This window comes from Aotus nancymaae, unplaced genomic scaffold, assembly GCF_030222135.1.
Source record: "Aotus nancymaae isolate 86718 unplaced genomic scaffold, 86718_ANA_hifiasm-v0.15.2.pri h1tg000067l, whole genome shotgun sequence".
NCBI classification, from domain to species: domain Eukaryota; kingdom Metazoa; phylum Chordata; class Mammalia; order Primates; family Aotidae; genus Aotus; species Aotus nancymaae.
In genome coordinates this window covers 25,449,749-25,472,780 of record NW_026988482.1, presented here as the reverse complement: position 1 = coordinate 25,472,780, position 23,032 = coordinate 25,449,749, and the positions used below count along the sequence as shown (strand labels likewise).

The 23,032-nt window shown below is 52.9% G+C and overlaps 1 protein-coding gene across 2 annotated transcripts in view; it reads right to left on the bottom strand.

Moving 5' to 3' along the window:
• Positions 1 to 1,724: 1,724 nt before the first annotated feature.
• The window catches only part of MAPKAPK3 (MAPK activated protein kinase 3), a 35,314-nt gene continuing 14,006 nt past the window's right edge, over positions 1,725 to 23,032 (bottom strand). For both annotated transcript variants that reach the window (XM_064367130.1, XM_012467841.2), the window contains 9 exons: positions 10,614 to 10,753; positions 9,289 to 9,353; positions 8,738 to 8,817; positions 6,505 to 6,628; positions 5,259 to 5,334; positions 4,785 to 4,909; positions 4,203 to 4,288; positions 3,825 to 3,905; positions 1,725 to 3,129 (listed from right to left, as the gene is read on the bottom strand). In XM_064367130.1, coding sequence (XP_064223200.1) covers positions 2,977 to 3,129; positions 3,825 to 3,905; positions 4,203 to 4,288; positions 4,785 to 4,909; positions 5,259 to 5,334; positions 6,505 to 6,628; positions 8,738 to 8,817; positions 9,289 to 9,353; positions 10,614 to 10,753 — 930 coding nt within the window. In that variant the 3' untranslated portion in view covers positions 1,725 to 2,976. The remainder of the gene's footprint in view (positions 3,130 to 3,824; positions 3,906 to 4,202; positions 4,289 to 4,784; positions 4,910 to 5,258; positions 5,335 to 6,504; positions 6,629 to 8,737; positions 8,818 to 9,288; positions 9,354 to 10,613; positions 10,754 to 23,032) is intronic.

Below are 23,032 nucleotides of genomic sequence, written 5' to 3'. Positions count from 1 at the left end.
CAATAAGAATCTTCCCCTGAAACTGACATGTGGACACCTGTGCAGATGACCTCCCCAGCTAGGACTTCTGCAGTTCTGGTTTTGCCTGTGGAGAAGGTTAAAAAAAAAAAAAAAAGGCCAGTGCAGGCAGAGGATCAAGGCCAGCCCCAGGCAGAAGCACAGAATGGCAGAGACAAATGGCAGATGGAGTCCTAGAGCATGGAATCCCTCTGTTCCTGAGGCCCTGCTCCTGTACTTCTGCCTGCAACCCTGTAACCTATCAGGCATCCTTCTCAGCACGGGGATACATACATTCTCTCTTTGACTTAAACTGCCCTATGGCACCTCCTTCTCCTGGAGCCATGTTCTTCCATCACAGACCACATCAAGACCTTGATTCAACATTTTCAACATGTTTTCACCTTCTACCTCATGAATGTAAACACCTTGAGGTGAGCCCCCTGTCTGAAGCTCTCACTGTAGCCTTCCTTGTACCCAGCATAGCCCTCAGGTACTGGATGCTTGGCAGCCAAGCCAGGGAGGCCATCTCTGCCTCCACAGCTATGTGACTAGACAGCCTACATCTACCTTTGTGTCTGGCCAGCATTCCTCCAGATGTGGAGCACACTAGGAAAGCTAGGCTGGACCACAGGCTCCATGGGGTCTCTTAAACTTATCTGGTCACCCTCCTGGAAGCCCAGGACTGGAACTGAAGCCCAGGAGGCCCATATGATGCTGCTCTAGAGAGCAGGCCCTTGGAAATAAAACCCCATGGGTGAGGAAGGCATGATTTTCTGGATGGAAAGTTGCTGAGGTAGATTTGGGGCTGCTTTTTCCTCTAGAGACTTCTAGATACTCTAGACGTAACTCTAGATAGTTCTCTCTTTCCTGATGGCTGAGGATGTTGGAGTAGCTAATGGGTGTGGGGCACAAGCCATGCACCTGGCACCTCACTAAGTATTTCACACACATCATCTGCCCAAATCCCCCACATGACTCCACGAGATGGGCACTATCATCACTAGGACACAGCTGAGGAAACTGAGGCCAAGAAAGCTGCCCAAGGTCACCAGGCTGGGAAGCAGCAGAACATCTCAAGCCTGTTTGCCTGTCCCCTGCCTTCCAGCATCTCTGCACCCTCCCCCACGCCCTGAGGGAAGAGGGGCGGAGGAGCCAGCACTGCAGGCAGCAGATGAGCTCTTGGAAAACTGGGAGGTTTCAAGATAGGAGCTGGGGGAGAAATGCCAGTTAGAGCCCTCCTTGAGGCTGCCCGCAAGGGCTCCTAAGGGGTGAGAGTGCTCTGTTACTAGAGTAGTCAAAAGACAGTCTTGCAGCATCCCACCCCCTCCCCTCCTCGATATTCTCACTGCCAAATGAAATCTGGCAGCTTCTGAAAATAGCTCAGTGCTGCAGCAGGCACTCTGCCCGTCCTTCAGCAGGCTGGCACACAGCTGGGGGTGGCCACTGTGGGCAGACACTGGCACACACAGGGCTGGGGGTAGGTGTCACACACACTGCACAGGGGCGGCACAGAGCTGGGAGGTATGTGGCAGCTGCCATCCCTCAGCTCCTCTGACCTTTCTACGCCTAGCAAGGACTCAGTGGCCTTGGAATTAGCATGGCATGCTCACCGGGCCTGAGGCACCCCCTCCAACTGGGGTGAAATCACTAGGGAGTGTGAGAAGCTGCCCTTGGGCCACTTTTGTCCACCCCTGTAGACAAAGAGTAAACCCAGGAGCCAGGAGGAAATGATGAAATGGTGTTTATTACAGTCTGGATGTAAAACCCAGCAGTGTTGTCCTACCTGACATGGTCTAGGGTTTCCCAGCCAGTGAGACAGGGGCCAGGAAGGAACTAGGCTGGGTGTTAGGCACTTGTCAGGCAGTATTAGGCACTTGGCGCCCTGAGGCTACCATGATGGGGTGGGGCTGGGTAAGCCTTGATCAGCCAGGCAGGTGTCTCTGCCCCAACTGAGGCCCAAGCCAGGACCAGACCTTTGAGCAGGGCTCGGTCACCTTCCCCAACCTCAGGTCTGACTCAGAGTAAAGAAAGAGACCTCAGGTTAATGGGAAGCCTCTTTAGCCCTACTCCCAACCAGCCACTTTCACACAAGTACACCAAAAGATAGCCCCTGACATCAACAGAGAGGGGCTTTCCTGCCTGAGATCTGGTGAGCAGGTGGGTGCAGGGGAAGTATACTGGTTTTTGTCACAGTGACATTTTCCAAAGTGGAAAAAGGTTAAAAATATCCCTCACCTTAAGTTGAGATGAAAAGCCACCCTTTGGAGTAAGGAGTAGTGACGGGATGGCGTGGCCCAGGGATTCCCTCAGGGGAGAGCGCTGAGTGCCGTCCGGGCTGGGGCTGCAGCAAGGCAGGGCTGGACTGCACAGGGAGGCAGGCCGACTGGACCCTGCAGCCTCAGGGAGCCCAAGGAGTGAGACTGAGGAGGCAGCCAGTGTGAGAGAAACCAGCCTCCCCAAGAAGGCAGAGGTGAACCTTGGATTGCCCCTCCTCCCTTACTTGCTCACTCAGCATTCACAGACAGCGACGTGGTCCCTGGTCACCATGGCAACCAATGGCCAATGCCTTTGTCAAGGCCAGGCCCATCTGCCCACCCCGCAGGGGGATGTCTCCGTGGAAGACGTGGAAGATGGGAAGCTCAGCCACAACTCCCAGTGGCCTAGAAGGCTAAGGCCATGTACCAGCGCAGGACAGCGCAGAGGCCTCACTCGGGCCACCCTGGCTAAAGGTGCTACTCTGGCAGCAGGCGGCTTCCAGGCCATAGGCCCTGCCCCTCTCTAGGGCTTGAGCCTGGGCCAGAGATCTGAAGGAGGTTTAGGGTCAGGGTCCTCCATCCTGAAGTTCCAAGTGACAAATTAAAATAAAACAAAATCCTTTTGTTAAAAGAATGACCCTGGGCCCTCCTGGCCAGGGCTTCAGCACACTCCAGTCTGCCATGCAGGCTCAGAGGCCTGGCTCCTCCAAGTCCTCATGAGCTACTGGTTGTTGCAGCCTTGTGTGGCAGAGGAGCTGCCTGCCTGCTTTTTTCTCCTCTTGTTGAGAAGCCGGTTGTTAGAGGTCTTCAGGTCCTTGATCTTCACCTGGTCGTAGTCTACCCGCATAGTGGCCAAAGCACTGGTCATCTCCTCCTGGGGACAGACAGAATGTGGGGGCACTAAGAGATCGGGATGCACTGACCTTTGGAGTTATCACCCCCTGCCTGGGCAGCTTCTTAACAATATCAGTGACAGACTGTGCTGCCTCTGTGCCTGCTGTGCCCAGCACTGGGACAAGCCATTTGCATCACATGATCCTCACTACAGTCCTCTGTGGTAGACACTGAGCTTATTCACTAAGGCACAAAAGGATAGTGACTCCCTGGGACCACATGAAGGGTACGTGGGATAGTGATCTAAACCAATTTCACCACAGAACCACCAGATCTGCAGAGAATGCCATCTCGCTGGGTAAGCAGCGCACTGAGGCCTGGAGATTGTACTGCTGCAGCTGCTACCCCATGTGTTCAAACATGGCCTCTGCTGGGTCTAAAACCAGGCTGAGCACCCTCCCAAATGTTGTTGGTTATGAGGTTGTCATCCAAGCTTGGTACCAAAGCCCCATTCATTGAGGAAGTGAGCCAGGAGCAGCACACTGAATGGAGTAGTGTGGCCCAATCCTTGGAGTGCCATGGTTGGACCACTGCGACAGTCACTGACACCCTGTGCTCCAGGCATAGAAAGGGCCCAAAGACCCCAGACCCTGGGTAGCCACCACCCTGAAGTCCCTTTTGCCAAAATCCTGGAACCTGCAGTGAGAGACAGAGACTGAGGCGGAACCCACCCACCTTGACTTCATCCCAATGATCTTTGTCCTCCTGCAGCACTCGGGCCGTGTGGAGTGGGGTCTGCGGCACCACCATCGATTGCTGGAAGGAGTCCCGCGCCCATGGATTAGAAACTGGAGGCACCTGGGACAGCACTGGCTTCCCCTACTCCACCCCCTTCTCCCAGTCTCATATGGGAAAACTAAGCCCCAGAGCAGGGAAGAAGCCTCATTGGGGCAGTGGCAAAGCCAGGTGGTAGATGAGGCCCTACTCTCTACCTGTGCGCATGGGCCCATTCCAACCCTGTGCCAGGGCGTCAAGGCAGAGCCACCACCCTTCTGCCCCGCAGCCCCGCTCCTGCTGGACACCCTGCCTGCTGTGGGAGGACAAGGGGCTCACGTTGATCCAGGGATGGTTCATGAACTGAGTGATGGTCAGCCTCTCTGTGGGGTCTGTCTTCAGCAGGAGGCGGATCAGCTGCTTGGCTAGGGAGGCCAAGGGAAGAGAGGGGAGAGGTGAGGTTGCAGAGTTCCTCAGAGCCGGTCCCCCACCCTTCTCCACAGGCCGCATGCTCTGCTGGGACTAGGGCTGCATATGCCCCCAAATTCCCAACCCACAGAAATAGTGAGCTAACAACTATTTCTTGTTTTAAAGCACTAAGTGTTCAGGATAATTTGTTAAGCAGCAGTAGATAACTCATACAGGAGAGCCTTGTTTGTGGTCCTCAGAGGGGAGAATATGAAGGAGGAGTAGGAGTCAGAGAGAATTTTAAGGAGGCAAGTTTTAAGCCTGATTGGCAGATGTAGAAACTGAGGCTCAAGAAGCTTAGGGGACATGCCTAGGTTCCTATAGCTGGGAAGAGGGGGAGCCAGGATTTGAACACAGGTCAGTTTGACACAGGTCAGTTTGACACCAAAGATTTCCCAGAATGAAAGCCGCAGGGGCCAGGTAAGGCAGGCCAGGGCAGAGAGGTTCACTCACCATCCTCAGAGACCTCTGACCACTCAGGATTGGGGAAGCCATACTGGCCCAGGCGGATCCTCCTCTTCATCCCTGGGGAGATGGCCTGGCCCGTGTTGGAGTAGAAGGGTGGGAAGCCACAAAGGCTGGGGGAAGGGGGAAGTCATTTGGCATAGGGTGGGGGCAGTGCCAGGGTGAACCCATTTCCCCTCAAAAGCCCCTGACTGGGGAGAAGGGCAACCAGACACCATGGCAATACAGCCCTCCGGACTCCCAGGCACATCCCAGGAATGCCATCTGCCCTTGGCATGGGGAGACACTCAGGCACCTGAAGGAGTGGTATCCCATGACCAAAAGGGAAGGGCAGCCTGCATGAGGAGTGACACATACAAGCCCCTCACCAAGGACATAGGGGTAGGGGACAGAAATGGTTCTGAGGGCTCAAAGTGAGGGTGAGGGCAGGAGATGGAGGCAGGGGGTGGGGAAGGTACTCACAGGATATACATGATGACACCCAGGGACCACATGTCGCATGACTTGTCATACTTCTCTGGACCCAGGACCTCAGGGGCTGCCAGGGCAGAGGGACAGCAGGGCTTTCAGCCTCAAGGGTCTTGGAGCCCAGGCAGGAGCCTGAAGCCTGGGCAAGGTGGGGAAGAGGTGCCTGGGTTGGGAAGTAGGGCAGAGCAGACTGGCGTCTGGCACCTTTTGGGAAGGCAGCATGGGTGTGAAGTTGCAGGAGGAGAAAGTTCCCGGAAAAAACCACCACTTTCAGACACACCCCTAGCTCCCCTGGGCCTGAGCCCCTCTGCCAGTCTCAACCTAAGCGAGAGAAGAGAAGAGAAGGCCAGTCTGGGCTTGATGGGAAACTGCTGTGGGTGAGAGGGTCTTGGCCTGCCAGCTGTTCTATGTTCCTTGCCTCCCTGAATGCACAGCCTAGGTGACAGGCAAGGAGGAACCAAGGGCAGGGCTCTGCATTCCATCATTGGCTTGGCTACCAATCCATGGGGCCTTTGCCTTCCCTGTGCAATGAGGTGAGTAGGCTAGAAGATTTCTAAGTTAAAATACTGCATAACACATCCTGGTTAACAGAGTGCCATTTAAACTGTCTCAGGGAGCTTCCCACCCCTTCAGCAGCCCTCTAGGAAGACCTGTTCTAAGGGAGAAAAGCCCTTTGTCATCACCCCACTCTCAGGTTAGGGGGCAGTTTTGGCAAGGAGCTTTTTCAGATCTGGGGGTTGCCCACTTGCAGAAGGGCAGGGAACTTTTCCAGGAAGCATGAGTATGTACACACTTCCAAGCCCTGGCTTAAGTGACCCTCTCTCACAAGGCAGGTGACTGGTACCCTTTGTCCCTCCAATGTAGGAAGAAATGCCTGCCCACTTTCTGAATATGAATCCTAGGAAGACAAAAACTAGAGAAAAACAACCGCAGTTGGGCTCCGTCCCGAGCTGATGGCAGCCTTTTATCACATATATATTTAGAGCTGCTGTGATGTCATTCAGCTCACAGGCCACAGCCAGAATTTTCCTGGATCTATTTTCAAAAGCAGAAGCTGAAGTTTGGGAGAATATTTTTGCAGCCTCCGGCCCCCCACATCACCCGCCTCCATGCAGACAGAATTCTCCCCCTCCCTCCTTGCTGGGCTTTAACACTTTGGTTTCTGCAACCCACTAGCTACCCCACAATAGAGCTGTATAAGTTGCAGTGGGGAGTTACAAATCATGTCCCAAGGACTCACCCACATAATACGGAGTATAGCAGGGTGTCTGCAGGGCATTTTGGGTGGTCTCCTTAGCAAAGCCAAAATCGGTGAGCTTAAGTACTGCGTCTTTCTCCTTAGATGTGTAGAGCAGGTTTTCAGGCTAAGCCAGAAAAAGAAAACATTGGTTTGGAGTTAGGAACCAGGCAGGGGCAGAGTGATCTTCAGCCAGACTCCCCAACTCCATCCCAGTACAGAAGGAGCCAGGTCCATTTAAAAAAAGACCTGGGCCTTGCCCACCAATATGGGCCAAATATAGAGAAAACCAAGGTGCTACCTTCATTCACAAAAGGGAAAACCAAGGCAGGTGTTCAGCCAAGGCTGTTAATGACCAAGTGCCATAGAGAGCCTAGGGGCAGGAACTTCTGATCCTGAGTTGGTGACATTGCCATGAAATGCCAGAGCAAGGGTGCCAGGAGAAGGTAGCCTGCTCATAAGCCAGTGTTGCCAAGCACATGTCCCATACCCAGCCTGGAGTAAAGCCTACAGGGCCAGCAGGACAGCCCCACTGAGGTTGCTCAGGCGAGAAGGTCTGGGTTGCTCAGACCCCAGGAGCTGCATGGAGGCAATCTTCCTGTGTCCCAGGAGTAGCCAGGGGACTGGCAGATGAGGACAGTGGGGAGGTCTGTCCCTGAAACTGGTTTTTAATGAATGGGTAGGATGTAGGCCCATAGAGAGAAGCAGAAGAGACCCCCAAGCAGAGCTGGGGTAGAAGGATGGGGTGTTGGATAGAGCTGTCATTTAGAACCGATAGAAGCTATTTCTCAGGTTCCATTTGAGAAGATCTGACCTTCTCAATTGTGATAAAAACAGAAAAGCAGTTTTAGTTTATCCAAGGGAATCTCCTCTGCAGAAGGCTTTTCTCTCTTTGGGAAAATAAAAGAAGCCAGGGTCCAAGTAAAGCAAGGATTCAGAAGGTATGTCTGTTTGTGGCTCCACATGTATCCAGAATCAAAGAATAACTGTGCAGCTTGGGGTACTCAGCCAGAGGAAGGATCTGATGCAGCAGCTGGAACCTCAGCTTGCCTCTGTCCAGTGTGAGGAAGAAATAAGCCACGGAGGGTAATGTTCAAGGCTTGGGGCAGAGGGCTCAGGAGGAACAGACTCTGCTCTGATCGTGCTTACACAGGCTGATGTGTACACATGCATGTGTGTGTTGTAATGCAGAGCTGCCTCGGTTTGCATTTCATCCATCTGACCCAGATGACCTCTAAGATCCAGTCCTCTCAGGATAGAAAATTTGGAGAGCTGAGCTTCCAGCTTCAAGACTGGAAGGTGGCCCAACAACTAACACTACCTCTGTTCCTTCCTCCAGTGCCCATAAAATGGCTTCTTTCCCTCAAAATGCTGGTATTACAGGGCCTGATCTGACAAAACTATGGCTGTGACTTCACAAAAGCCCCAACAGGGCCAGGTGTGGTGGCTCACGCCTGTAATCCCAACACTTTGGGAGGCTGAGGTGGGTGGGCAGATCACCTGTGGTCAGGAGTTCAAGACCATCCTGGCCAACATGGTGAGACCCCGTCTCTACTAAAAATACAAAAATTAGCCAGCTGTGGTGGTGTGTACCTATAGTCCCAGCTATTTGGGAGGCTGAGGCAGGAGAATCGCTTTAACCCAGGAGGCAGAAGCTGCAGTGAACTGAGATTGCACCACTGCACTCCAGCCTGGGTAACACAGTGAGACTCCATCTAATTAAAAAAAAAAAAAAAAAAACCAACAGCATCTGGCAGCCCCTGCCTGAGGCCTGGCACATTGTGTGTACACAAAATTTTTTGCTGAACAAGTGAACAAATGAATGAATGAATCCCAGTGCAGCAACAACAGAGCCCTGGGCAAGTCACTTAATCTTTCTCTGAGCCTTGTTTTCCTCATCTGTAAAATGGGTAATGGCATTTATCTCACGAGTCTGGGTGAGAATGAAATGAGATGCTTGTCAGAACCTGCTGGCTTGAGGCAGGCACTCAGTTATTATTACTATTGGGATTACTCAGTGTTTGAAGGAAACAAGGACACCCGTCTGGTGAGAACAGAATGAGTATGCTGAAACTAGAGAAGAGGCTGAGAAGAGCAGTCTGGAACACACAGCAGAGGCTTTGAATGTGACTATGAAGCCTAGCCTCCGTCCAGTGGGTCCTGGACGCCACCAGGGATTGTGGAGTGGGATAGTATCCTCTTCCCTGGGCCCCCAACCTGGATACTGGAGCCTCACCTTGACATCTCGGTGGGCGATGTTATGGCTGTGCAGAAACTGGATGGCAGTGCCGATATCCCGCATTATCTCTGCAGCTTCTGCAGAAACAGACAGGGGAGGAGGGGGTCAGTGATGCCAGTCAAAGGTCAAGCTGTCACCCTATCATCCCTCCCAGACACAGTCTAGCACCCGATCAGCACAAGACAAGAAGACAGTGATAGCATTCCTGCTACCCAGGATCTCTATCCTGGACCCCCACCCCAGACACCCCAGTTTCCTCCAAGGATACCCTCAACCCATCTAAACCTCTTTCCTCAGTCCTGAGCTACCTCTCCCCAGCTCAACTCGAGGCAACACTTCCATCCCAAAGCCACAGAGTCCATCTTCGACAAAGTGTCCCAGACTCAGAGAGTCCCTTGTGGGGATGGACATTGAGTCCCACCCTTTCTTGTTCAGTTGGGAAGACTGAGGCACAGAGAGGGACAGGGTCTTGCCCAGCATCACACACAACTCTCTGGTCCATACCTCTCACCCTGAATCCTCCTGCTGGTCCAGCTACATGCACATACCTCTCTCAGTGAAAGCCTGGTCGCCACGCTCCTGAATCCTGCTGAACAACTCACCACCTTCCATGCTGTAAAAGAGGTGATATAAGCAGAGATGGGGGGGAAATTGCATATCATCCTACCCCGCCCCTGCCCCGAATCATAGGCCCAGGCTTCAGGCCCTACCACTCTGCTCCTCCCCTACTAAACAGCCTCTGTCAGCCTCCTTGTCCCTTGGAGAACCTGGTACATGGTGGGTTGTCAGCTTGTCAGCTTGGATGGGCTGAACAGAACTCTTGGAACTAGAAGAGGGTGGTGGGCTCTGATCCCTGACAAGAAGCCTGTGTGTTCCCAGTGGCACTGCCCCTACCTGACTGTGAGGTCTTGGGTACTCCCAACCCCTTTCAAGTCTCTGTTTCCCAAATGTGGGATGAGATGTTAATTATCATCATATGGCCACTGTTCTCTGGGCACCTACTGTGTGCCATGCCCTGGGATCCACGTTTTATGAGCACTGCTGTGTGATCTTGGGCTGGTTCTTTCACCTCTCTGTGCCTCAGCTGTCTCTTTTGTATAATAGGGATGACAGCACCAACCCCATAGTCATGAAGATTGAATATGAAATACACATGGGCCACTTAGAATGGAGTCAAGCACAGGGTAAATGCTACATTAAGATCTTGCCCACATCTTCGTGCGAGTTACAGAGATTCAGAGAGGTTAAGAGCTGCCCATGGTCACACAGCTAGTGGGTAGCAGAGGCAGGATCTGAACCCCAAATCTGAAGAACTGGCTAACCGGTACAGGAAGGGGGGACTTGAAAGGCAGACAGGGAGGAGCTGGGGGTCCAGAGTCTATGGAATGCTGGTGCTGAGCCACGGTGTTACAGGAATAAGTCCAGAGTGGAGAAGGCCTCTGGCTCCTGGTTCCAGGCCCCGAGCACCTAATTCCTAGTAGAAGCATGGGAGCACATACCCAGGTAAAAAGAAGAGAAAGTTGAGGGAACTGTGTGGGTCTTGTTCTTCCCCAAATCCCCCATCTATCCACATTCAGAGATTGGGAGCCTTCTCTAACAGCTCTTCCAGTCCTCCTCACAGGGTGGAAATCACACCCAGGGAGGCCATATTAACCCCTATGGTTTCTTCCCCACCCTTGAGGGAATGTTCTCACAGCCAACTCCATATATCCACAGGCAGGGCCTGCGGCTGCCTGCTCCATGACCCCTCAAGGGCTAGAGAGGCACCGAGATCTGCTACCTGAAAAACAAAGAAAGCCTCCAGAAGCATGGCAGGGAGCCTGGGGGCCACAGGGATGCCAAGGGGGTATGGAGACAAGGTGGGCCAGCATACCATTCCATGATGATGAGGAGACAGCGCTTGCCGTGGTGCATGTTCTCATACACATCCAGGATGCGGACAATGTGGGGGCCACCAGAGGCCTGCCAGTGATGGTCCACCTCCTGCCGGGCCTTGGGACTATCATACAGGAGCTGCGGGGGGGTGGGCATAGAAAGCATCAGGCTCAGAGACCTCTACCCTCACTTTGCAGACAAAGACATATAAGCTCTGAGGCCTGTGACCTGCCCCAGGTCACACAGCTTATAAGGAGCAGAATGAGAATTTGAATCCAGGTTTCCTTGACTTTGTGGTCCAATGAGCCTCTGGACTTGTGGGTCAGTCCTGGGCTCAAGCAGCTTGGCAGATAGTTCAAGGAGTCCCTGGGAGGTGGCTGACTGCTTCAAGGAACTTAGAGGCCAAAGAAGCCCTTGCCTCCCTTCTCAGGGGCAGCAAATAAAATGGAAATGAGTGGGTTTTATAACCCACTCAAATCACACAGCAGCTATAAGACCCCAAGCCAGGGGCCACACATCCCTTAAGCCTCATTTTTATAGTAAAGATGACAGAGTTGTTCTGTTTCACAGGCTAGGGTTGGAAACTGTACATGTAAATTGTACAGGATGGCACCTGGTACATAGTAAGCCCTTGATCCTTCCCTTGTGATTCTCACCCAGCACATCTGTGAGAAACAAAGTAGAAGGTGCTGGGGAAAGGCTGGGGAGGGGAGAGGGTGCACTAACACGCAAGTCTGCTCTACACACCTCAGCAGGACCAGGAGAGTGCTGGAGCGGGAAGGAAGACTTCCTGCAGGAGGGGTTGAGGCCTGTGTCTGTCAATCTAGCTCCCACAAAGAAACTGGCCCAGAGTGGAAGGAGACAAGGCCACACTCCTGCAGGGGCGAAGGTAATTAAGATTTCAAATTCTCCAGGAGTGGGCGCGAGAACAAAACTGTCACTACCAAGAAAAGTGCTTCTAAAATGAGTTGCTTGGTCATGACCGCCCAGTCAGTCCCCAGCTTCTAAGGCAACTTTGTAGCCTGCCTGGGAGATGCTATGCAGTATCAGGGCAACAATGTCATCCCACCGTGAGAGAGGTGGGGCCATCTCAAGGTAGCCTAGCTGCCCAGCCTCCACCCTTATCCCATGCTTACAGACCAATGGTGAGGACCCAGAGGTAGAGACTGGGGGCAGGGAGGACCCTAGTTGAGGGAGATGACAGCTGAGTAGAGTGAGATGTGGGTTTGGGATTGAATTCCTCCAATGACTCGGTGTGACCTCAGGCAAACATTCACAGCTCCAAGCCGCAGCCCACAACTCTGTAAAATGGAGTACTAGAAAAGTCATCCCCACAAGGTGCATCCCAGCGAGGCAAGCATCCAGTGGGCAGGCATCAGGATCCTTGCTCAGGTTAGCTCAGCCCTGGACTGTGGCTGCCAACCAGCACCAGAAATGAACATGGCCGCCCAGTGGCTCTGCTGTAAGGGGAGAAGGAGAAGTCAACATGCAGGAGGAGATGGCCCAGAATGAGGACAGCAGGGACAAGACACCCCCCAGAAGGGCTGCTCACTCAAGGCCCAGCCAGTGACATTGTGTTTCCTATCAGAGGAGGGCTGGGGACCAGGGCTGATGCTCAAGACCAGGGCTCGGATCAGCCCCGCTCAGCACCTGTAGGACCCTGAGCTGCCCCAGCCTCAATTTCCTCTTCTGCAGGATGGGGAGAGCCAGGCCACTTTACACAGGGCACTGTGTGGGGCAGGCTCTGGGGCCACACTCTCTACATAAAGGTAAACTGGGGCAGGGCAATGTCCCAGAGAGGGGAGAGGCAGGCAATGGTTTCTCGTGCCTGCTGCCCCTGGCTGTCCCTCCTTTTCTGGAGCTGCTCCCCTCAACCCTAGCCTGGGAATACAGATAGTGCATGGAATACAGAGAGTCAGGAGCTGGACAAGCCCTCCAGCAGCTCTCTGCCCCTGCTCCATTACCCAGAGCAGGCTGGGGGTATGTGTCAAGGCTGCTGTGGGCAGATGCTCCTGCCTGGACACCATGGACCCTTGCTCACACTGCCCTTGTCTGCCAGAACACCCCTCAGGTCGGTGCCCGTACAATTCCCAATCACCAGCTTCTTGCTCAACACTGGGCCCAGAAAGCCCCCACTCACCTCCACCATGTCCTGGGGATGCTCTAGCTGGGAGTACCCCAGTCCTCAGCCACAGGAGACAAGATGCACCATCCTCCCTCCCTGCACCTGCTTCCTTCTTTGCCTCCTCCCAAGCCTGACCTGACCATCTTCCTGTCAGGCCTCCCAGGCTGGCTCCCACACCCTCTCCTCGCTGCCTGCCTTGTGGCATCTCACTCCCACACCAGAGTCCTCCTCCTCTCTCTTAAAAGCCCAAGCTCACAGCTGGAATGCTTTCAGTGAGGTCCTCAGCCCTGCCTCTCCCCTTAGGACTTTAATCTACCTGTGGCCACAGACACTTCCTCACATCTTCCAGATAAATGCCACCTCTTCCCCTAGCATGCAGGGCTTGCCTTTTTTCCCACTTCACTTCCTGCCACCTCTGGGCCAAAATCACTTTGTTCTGGCCTGAAAAATATATGTGCTGTTCCCAAACAGGCCTTCCTCCCCCAGGTCTCTGTGACTATGCCTGTGCTGGTTCCTGTCGTATGTATTCTTGCCTCATCTTCTCCATTGGGTCAATTCCCTCTTTTTGAGGAAACTTCAGGGCTCAATTCAGATCTCGTTCTCTCTCTCTCTCTCTCTCTCTCTCTCTCTCTCTCTCTCTTTCTGTCTCTCTCTGGAAAGTCCTCCCAGCACCTTTCTTACTGTTTTTGCCTCTGTTCCTCCTACCAGCTTGGAAGCAGCTTGAGGGCAGAGGAGGGTCAGGTTCACTTAGGGTCCCTGGCTGGGGCCTGGCAGGAAACACTGGGCTCCCAAGCAAAGGATGGGAGGATGGCCTGGGACTGGAGGGAGATGGGGGCAGTGAGAGGGAGAGAGGGAGGGAGGGCGGTAGATGGCCAAGGAGGGGCCAGAGAGCCTTCCAGCCTGGGCCTGCAGCCTGTGCTTCACTGAGGTAGAGGAGCAGGTGGAGCTGCCCTGAGCTGGAGCCTCTCGTGGCTTCCTGCCCCACTCAGTCCATATTTAGGAACCCATTTCCCACATGGATTAAAATAGTCCTTCTACAAGTGCCAAAGCCCTGAAAATAGGCATGGGGTGCAGGGAGGGCTGTCCCCGGAAAATATAATAAATGCCCCACTGGCGTCTCTGCAGAGCACAGGAGCCAGAGCCCTCAGCCTGGACCCACCCAGGTCCAGCTGCCAAGAAATCCCTGAGCTGTCTCTCCTGACCCCTTGAGTTGACCCTGAACATAGCCCCAAACCTCCTAGACCCTCAGTTTTCTCATCGTCCTTCCCCATAGCCAAAGCCTTCTCCTCCTCCAGGCCTCCCCTCAATGTCACCTCCTCTCAGAAGCCCTCCCTAACCACCCTGTCTAAAAGGGACCTCAAGAATCTTTCACTCTCTCTTCATCATTTGTTTTTCTTTCTTTCAATACATCCTTTGTTTATTGAGGTGTAATTGGCGTATAGTAGAATGTACAGGTCTCAAGGGTCCAATTCAATGAGTTTTGATCATTGCACACACCCTAGGGACCCAAAATTCCATCAAGACAGAAAACATTCCTAGTGCCCCAGAAAGCTCTCGCGTCATCGCCCTTTTCACTTCCTGTGCAGCACTTGCTCACAACCCGCAATTAGCTTGTTCCTTTGATAACTCTTTAAGCAAACACACACATACAGATATTGTGCTTCCAATGTGCCTGGCTCTGTTTGGAGCACTTTATAAACATTAGGAGGAAAGGACTTAATTATCACCACTTTTTGGATGAGAAATTGAGGCACAGAGAGGGGAAGTAACTGGCCTCAAATCACAGGGCTGATCCCCCAGCCAGGCCGATACCAGTAGCCTCCCTGATCAGACTGTGGGCCCACAGTGCACCTCTAGGTCCTAATACTGGGGCACAGGGCCTGGTGCAGAGCACTGACTCAGGTTATAGTTGTAGATTTTTTTTTTTTTTTTTGAGACATAGTCTTGCTCTGTCACCCAGGCTGGAGTGCATCGACACAGTCACAGCTCACTGCAGCCTTGATCTCCTAGGCTCCTGCGATTCTCCCACCTCAGCCTCCCAAGTAGTTGGGACCACAGGTGCATGCCACCATGCCTGGCTAATTTTTTTTTTTTTGTACAGATGGGTTTTATCATGTTGCCTAGGCTGGTCTTGAACTCCTAGGCTCAAGCCATCCTCCTGCCTTGGCTTCTGAAATGCTGAGACTACAGGCGTGAGCCATTGCACCTGTCAATATTTCTAGATTTAATAAATCTACAGAGTAAGGATGAGGGGAAAAAACTCTCACAACCCATCATGAGGACAAGATAAGATTAAATTGAGGAGGCCCTAGTGAGGCTCAACAAATGGGAGACATGACAACCTGGCCAAACTTTCTCCCTGCTGCCCATGGGCAGCCTGTACCTCACCTACCCTCTATGTTGAACCAGGCTTTACCTCCTCTTCCAGGGAGCCCACCATGACTACTCCAGTCTACAAGGCATTGCTGCAAGTTAGCCTCCTTCACATAGGTACATGACTCCACACTATTCTTCACAAAAGGTGTCCCAAAGTAAGAGCTCCATCTTCCCAGGCATGAGAATGAGCACAGGGTCAGGACACAGGAGGCCCAGGCTCTATCCCTATTCTCAGTATGACCTTAGGCCAGTCCCTTTTCCTCCCTAGGCCTCTGTTTCCCCAATGTTAAGCTGTAGGGCTTAGGCTATACAGGGTAGAGAAGAGAAGACAGCAACAAGGGGGACTTCTAGACAGGGGTTCCTTGCAAAGTGCCTACCATAGTCCCACTCCCACATCACTGCCCCCATGGAGGGCTTCTGGGTCCCCATGGGCTCCGTATCCACACACCTAAGCCCACTGGGGGCTACCTGGAATGGGCAATGATGTCATGGTTCCCAGTCACAGCTGGGAAGACAAGAAGATAGGAGGGTGCTGGGCACAGTGGCTCACACCTGTAGTTCTAGCACTTTGATAGGTCAAGAGGGGAGGATCACCTGAGGTCAGGAGTTTGAGACCAGCCTGGCCAACATGTCAAAACCACATCTCTACTAAAAATACAAAAAATTAGCTGGGTGTGGTGGCAGGCACCTGTAATCCCAGCTACTTGGGAGGCTGAGGCAGGAGAATTGCTTGAACCTGGGAGGTAGAGGTTGCAGTGAGCCAAGATCTCACCATTGCACTCCAGCCTGGGTGAGAAAGTGAGACTCTGTCTCAAAAAAAAAAAAAAAAAAAGAAGAAGAAGAAGAAGAAGATAGGAGGGGACTTCTGACAACCCAACAGACCCCCACCCTTGCCTCACTCCTCTCCTATGTTCCCTGAGCTCCCCAGGGGTCCGCCAGAGCTGGAGGGTCTGTGATGCACTTGGGCAGTTCCACAGCTCCAGCTAGTGTCCAATAGGTGCACACAGACACACTCTCACACACACACAGACACACACCCCTGTGAGACAGAAACTGGGCTTCTTCCTGAGGAAGGGGATTCCGGACTGTGCGCCTGAGGTGTGGGTCCCCACTGAAGCTCAATGAGCATTGAATTTGAGATGACATTTCCTTTAACGAGTAACCTCAGGCCTCCAGCTTTGATGTACTGGTTTTCACTTCCTCCTTTTCCCCTCATCCTCCTTTGCCAAATTTTCTCTCTTGTCCCCAGAGCCAGCAGCCAGAAGGCCAAGACCCCTACTGACTTCACCAGCTAGTGAGCCCCAGCAAAATTTGAGAGCAGAAGGGCCCGTGCCCCTCAGGCATCACCAGGTAGAATATGGGGGCCTCAGAACAGGCCAGGCCCCTCACTATTGCCACACTGTGTCCCTTCTCACCCAAGGACACGGCTTATTTGTGGGTGGAGGACTTCTTGAATTCCATAGCTGGGAAAACAACATCATCATTTGCCTGTTTGAAAAACAATTTGCAGTTTACAAAACACTCTGCTGTCCCTTATCTCATGAGAATGCTTGGTGCCACCCTGTGAGGCAAGCAGGGTGGGAACCATTAGCCCCAATTTACAGATTGAGGAAGCACAGGCTGGGGAGGATGAAGTCATTGCCCTGTGGCCACCTGGCTGCAGGATGGCAAGGCTGGAGGAGGAAGGAGAACAGGACTTTTGCGAGAGAACCCAGACAAGCCCTCCCTGAGGGGAGATGAGAGGGGAGGTGGCCCCAAGTTGGAGAGGCACTGGCCAAATCCACAGCTTGCAAAAGACTCGGGAAGCTTGTTCTGAAATAAATGTGTGCATCGGTGCGTGGATGTGTGCATATGTAGGGGTACGAGGAGGGTATGTGGGGGCGTGCGTGTGCATGGGAACATCAGTGTGTGCACACATGCATACATCCATGTGTAGGGGTGTGTTCATGGGTGTATGGGGGTGGGTGTGTGGGCCCATGGGCATATGTGTGTTTCCAGTTTCTGCAATGTTGACTTTGAACTTGCAGAGACCAGGATTTATCCATCTGTCCATTTGTTTATCTAATATTTTCTACGTCTCCAAAATACCTAGCAAAGAACTGACCACAGAGAGCTGCTTAAGAAACACTGGGGGGTCTTACTGCCACATCTCAACTTGGGACAGACTTGTGCAAGAAGGTGACCAAGCCCAGATGCCTCCATTCAGACCTCCTCTCCCACTGGGACCCCATCTTCACGGCAGAGCCTAACACTTCTTGTTACTCAAAACTAGAAAAGCACTCTGTCGTCCTACAGATCAAACAAAGCTGGGATGTCTGCAGTGACTCTTGGAAACCAGTCCCCAACACCCTCCTCCAGCCACCTCCTCACGCAGGAAGGACACATGGATGGCCCCATCCAGCTCACCCCAGCGCTGGGCTCTTCTCAAGTAAAAGTGCCCACAGTATCTCCATCTATCTCTCACATACAGGAAGCGCCGAGGCTACCAGCCTGGACAAACAGTTTGCCCACCACCCCTGCAGCCAAACCCCAACTTCATACCCCTGGCCAATTAACCTGTAGCCCTGGCCAGGCTGCTCTGTGGCCTCTGCCAGAACACCCACTCTTTCCGGGGGAAGAGAGTTGACTTATCTCTCCCATTAACGAGGCAGTAATAAATTAAGAAGCTGAAGCTCTGGCGTTTGTGATAACTCACAATATGAGAGACATCAGCCCTACCGGAAAGGGAACGTCCTCCTGGAGGCCAGGGATCTAGTTCCTCTCACCATCCCTTGAGGGCTTCCAAGCCCCATTATTTCTACAAGCCCTGCTTACTAACAACAGTATTTTCAGACATTTTACAATTCTAAAACAAGACAGAAGTCAAATAAAACAAAAACAGCAGATTCTCTTTAGCATGAAGAGAACGATAAAATGCACCAGAAACCCATGTAAGTTCATAACTATAAATGAGGGCAAGTTTTAATTCTGAGCTTCCTGGAGGTCTTGGCAAAGAAGGAAACCAGTTAGGCTCTGCTGCTTTTATTACCCCATGAAGAGGAGCATAGACATTCACTGAACATTTTCTAAGAAGAAATTCTAAAAGGGATTTCACATCAAACCTTATATGGGAGAAAACCTTCTGGCAACACCTTCAACAGCAATTTTGCAAAAGATACAGACAGACTCAAATGAACATATCTGATATGGATTTCCCCATGAAGACTGAAGCCAGCACATGGGCCTCAGCTGTCGCCTGGCATGTGGGCCAGGAGTGCTGGAATAACATCACCAGACCTTTATTTTCTGGGGATTCCAGCTTTGTTTTGTGCCGGAGGACAGAGAGGAGAGGAGCAGCAGGGACCAGCATGTCTTTCCAGACCTCTCCCACCTAAGGGTCTCATCCCAGCCTCAGGCAAAGGCAGGCGAGGATGCTGAAGATTAAATAGCAGTAGCAGGTGCCCAACACCAAATCTCAGGCAGCAGAACTGTGAAGAACGTTACAGGGAAATTTAGTTTCATTGTGGGGAACCCCTATTCTTACAGAGGCAGGCCATTAATAAGACAAAGCACTCTGAACCTACCATACTGCCTCCTTGACAAGTCTTCGAGTCAGCCATCTCTAAGATCTCTCCCAGCTCCCAGTTGTATGATTATTTGGGATTATTTCCCAAGGGGATCACATCTCAAATGATACGAGATACCACTAGAATAGCAGAATTCATTTTACAGCCAGTTGTTGAAACCCCTGCCAGCGCTGCTGGCACCTGTGAGAGCCATTAACACACTCGGCCCTGCCAGCCAGTGTGACCCTTGCAGGCTGCTTTGCCCATTCAGCGGGTCACAGCCTCAGCCTCTGCTCTGGGAGGAAGATGTCAGGATGGGACTGATCCTGAATTCAAAGTTCCAAAGCAGGCTTTTGCTTCTTAAGGCCTCAGTATCTTCCTTACAATTCCAGAGCCCCACTACTGCCCCCCATGTCCTCCCTCTCCCTTCCCCCAAGGGCACCGGTGCTATTTGGAGAGCTGGAAGTAGTGTCGTATCTAACTTTTTAGCCACAGTTTCAAATCAGAACTGCAGACATGTGCCACTATTCTCTCACACACTCATTTTCCCAGCTTTCATAGCTCATTAACGGAGCTAATGGAACCAATTTTGCAGCTATGGATGAGTCGGCCTCCTGCCAGATGAGACCTCGCTTCATTAAGTTCTGACCACATCCTGTCCTCTGTCTCACCCTGTCCATTTACCTCTCCTCCTCAAAGGCTCGGTTGCACAGAGGGGGGCGGCTCACGTGATACCACTGACCCCAAATGTCCAGGCCCCACCTGGGTGCTGAGGGAATGATGGAGTCAGGCAGGATTAGCACTCCCTACATGACAACAGGCTGTCCCCGGTGCTGGGCCAGTACTGTGCTGAGGCCACCTCATACAGTGCTCACCATATCCCAACGAGCATCAGCAGCACCCTTCTACCTGTGGGGAAATGTCCCTCTGGGAGGTTAAGTGACTTGCCCAAAGTCACACAGCTGGGTAATGAGAGTCAAGACTTGAACCCGGACCTGTCCCCTGCAGTGGGGACCATGTGACAGCTGCTTCACCCCTTTTCCATGCAGCTTCAAGGCTTGGAGTAGGCACTCATTCCCACAACACCGGCCTGGGGAAAACAAACTGAGAAGGCCCCACCACTCCCTCAGAGAGCTTGGCCCACGCCCCTGGTCTGGACCAGGCCCTGCTGTTTGGTGGTTGTTCACGGAGCCCTGCCCTGTACCAGGCATGTCACGCCCATTAGTTCTTGCCCTTCAACAACTACATTGTTAGCCACCATTTTCAGATGAGGAAACTGGGGGTCAGGGAGGCTTTGTGGATTCTCTGGGTCACATGGTTTGCACATGGCCACCTCTGAGTCAGAGTTCTTTGGGAACCAGGATTCAACTTTCATCCCCAAGGAGGCCTGCCCATGTATAGATCCCATCCCAACTCCTGCAAACTGGCCCTGTCTGGGGGCTGGGCCTGGTCTGGGACTGGGAATGCTGCCATGGGCACTCTGTCCTCAAGGATCTGGAGGTCTATGGATGAGTAGATTGGGATGCTTGACGAGGACATGTACACCTGGTAAAACTGGTCTTGGCTCCTTCCCTTCCCTTCTCCTTTCTTTCCAGAACCAGACCTGGCAGAATATGCAAGATGGGAAGGGCCAGCCCCTTCTGAGGGAACTCATGAGGAAGGAGGACCCCCGAACAACCACTCCCCTCTGGGCCAAGGCCAGGACACCTGATGCGGGACAGGGTGGCAGCTGACAGGCTGGGAACCTCCATCTGACTACTTCCCACCAGAGTCCTGGGAGGGGAGGGAGGAACTAAGGTTCCAAGTCTAGTGTCTTCCCAGGAAGCTCTGCTGATGGGACAGCTAACACAATGAAAATCATCAAGTCTGAGGAAGACAAGATTCCTCTGATTTACTAAATTTTGATGGCCTCGGTCAGTCTGCTTCCTGCCAGCCCCAGACAACCTGGAAACAAAGGCTGAAATGCTTAGACTGGGGTATGGGAAGAGTGAAGGGAAATGCTTCTAGAAAGAGGAACCTGAGCAAGGCTCCCAGGCAGGAAGAGGGAAGAACGGTGGGAACGTGAGTGCTTGCTGGGGTGGGCTAGGGGGTCCCAGTGCCCCAGACCAGGGACCACGCACAGCAGGACCAGCTGCGGCCGCAGGGGTCCAGGTCACACAGACCTGGATGCAGAAGCCAAGTCTATCCCCAACTCCCCTGTGGCCTTGGGCAGGCCATTCAGCCTTTCTGAGCCTCATGGACCCAATCTGGAAAGTGGGGATGGTGCTAACACTCCTGTTCCCAGGGAGCCATGAGGAGGGGATGAGAGCACGTGCAAAGAGCTCAGACAAACGCGGTGTCAGGTGCACACTGAAGGTGTTGAGGGGCCATGACAGCACAGGTAAAATCAGTTTCCAGGTTTGCTTGGGGACTCCTGGTTTCAGGATTCCCCTGGGTCTTCCTGAAATGGTCTTACACTCCTCCCTCCCTGTTTCCCAGAACTCAGAGAAAGTTAGGTGCAACCTTGGAGACCCGGGGGAGGCAGAACCCCTCCAATCCAGCAGGTCACAGAAAATGTTCTCAGATTCTCAGCGGGGCAGGGCCAGACTTGGCTTTTCAAAGGCGGACCAAGAATCTTGAGTCTACGAATCCTGTTTTGCTGTGAAAGGCTCAGTAAGGAAGGAGCTTACCCTCCAGGGTGGGGAGAGGGTGGCTGATCTCAGGGGAAGGACCTTGGGGAATGGGAACCATGGCTGAAAGGACAGAGACCCACACCAGGGAACTCACCCAGCTCTCAGGCTTGGCCAACTACAGGAGGGGACCCATCCTCACTTCCGTGTGGCAGTCCCCCACTCTCCCAGGTAGCAGACACCTTTACACCCCTTCCAACTCTGCACAGCCTTTTGAACAATGTCCCTTCTGCAAAGTATGTGGCCCTGGCCAGTCCCTTCACTTTCCCGAGCCCTAGCTTGGATCTGTGAACTGGGCACCCACTCTCCTCCCACATGGCGCCTGTGTTACAGGTGGGAAAGAGGCCCAGAGACAGCTATGGCTTCCTCCCCTCCCCCAGAGGTTCTACAGTTAGAAAGTGGCAGGATCAGTACTCCCTCTGCCCCTGACAGGTGTGGGATCCCAGCATTCTGCCCACCACCTTCCCACAGAGGGCCAGGGGAGGCTGCAGAGACCACTTACGAGCCCCCTGAGTATATACTCAGAAGATCCAGGTTCTGGTATCTTCCTTTAACTTCAAAGAGGAAAAAGGAATTTTTGTATCAAAATCAGCTACATAATCTGTGAAACTTTACCCTGGTTCTATTTCTTCTATGACAGTGTAAAAATAGGACATTTTCATCATAAGACTGGAACATTTTAGCTAACGCAAGTATTTTATTGTAATCTAAGAAATAATGTCCCATCAGCGGTCTCTCTTCGTGAAGAGACCCCTCGCCAGCCATGAAATATGTGCTCCCAACTGGCCGATTGTGTAGCAGTGATGCCCACATAGCTGGCACAGGGTTACAAAGGGCCATGCCACCCTCCCTAGCTGGGGGTGGCCACGGCAAGTGAGGTCATGCCTAGGTGACCCCTGCTGAAGCACCCAGCAGGCCATGCCTCTGGCCAGCTCTGGAGAGAGGGGAACCAACACCCTCTAGCTTTCAGAAGAATGACAGCTGGTCTCTCTTGCCTGGAGGAGACATCACAGAGATGACAAAGGAATCAGAAGTGGGCGTGGGAAGATGCACTGGCTCACCCCCAGAGGCATGGCACAGAGACCCTAGTGACCCTTCCATCCCCACCCCCACACTGACCTTCTACCTCTTATCTGCTCAGCATCTCTCCCTCATCCTTTGGCTTCATTCACATCCCTGCAGCTCCCCATACAGGCCTGGGTGAGCACAGGCAGCAATCTCTCTCCTCAGACTCCTCCCAAAAGTGGCAGGGGCACTGGCTGTCCAGGTTTCTAGTTTCCCTCAGTCCCTGGCCCCTATCCCCTCCTGCTCAAGTTCAGCCAGATGGCTCCCAAGGCATCAACACCCAGCCAGCTCCCAGAAGGCTTCCCTAGTCTCTGATCACACTGTGGAGCCATAGCTATGAGGAAGAGGGGGAGGCCCTGCCCTCTAGGGGACCAGGGTGGTGGCCTGGCAGCTCTGAGGGACACTGCTTGTTCCTGCCATGGGAATAGCTGCAGTGACTCACTCCCTGTCTCCTGGGCCTGCCTAGGGTAAGGACACACCCTGGTGCTGGCTCAGCCTGACTCAAGCACTTAATTAGGCCATGAAGTACAGCGGAAGGGGTCCCAAACCTGAGTCATAACCCCCAGAGGTCCTGTCCCTGGCAGAATACAGCCCCTGATGGTTCCCCCTGACAACACCATTTGCTGAATGGCATGGG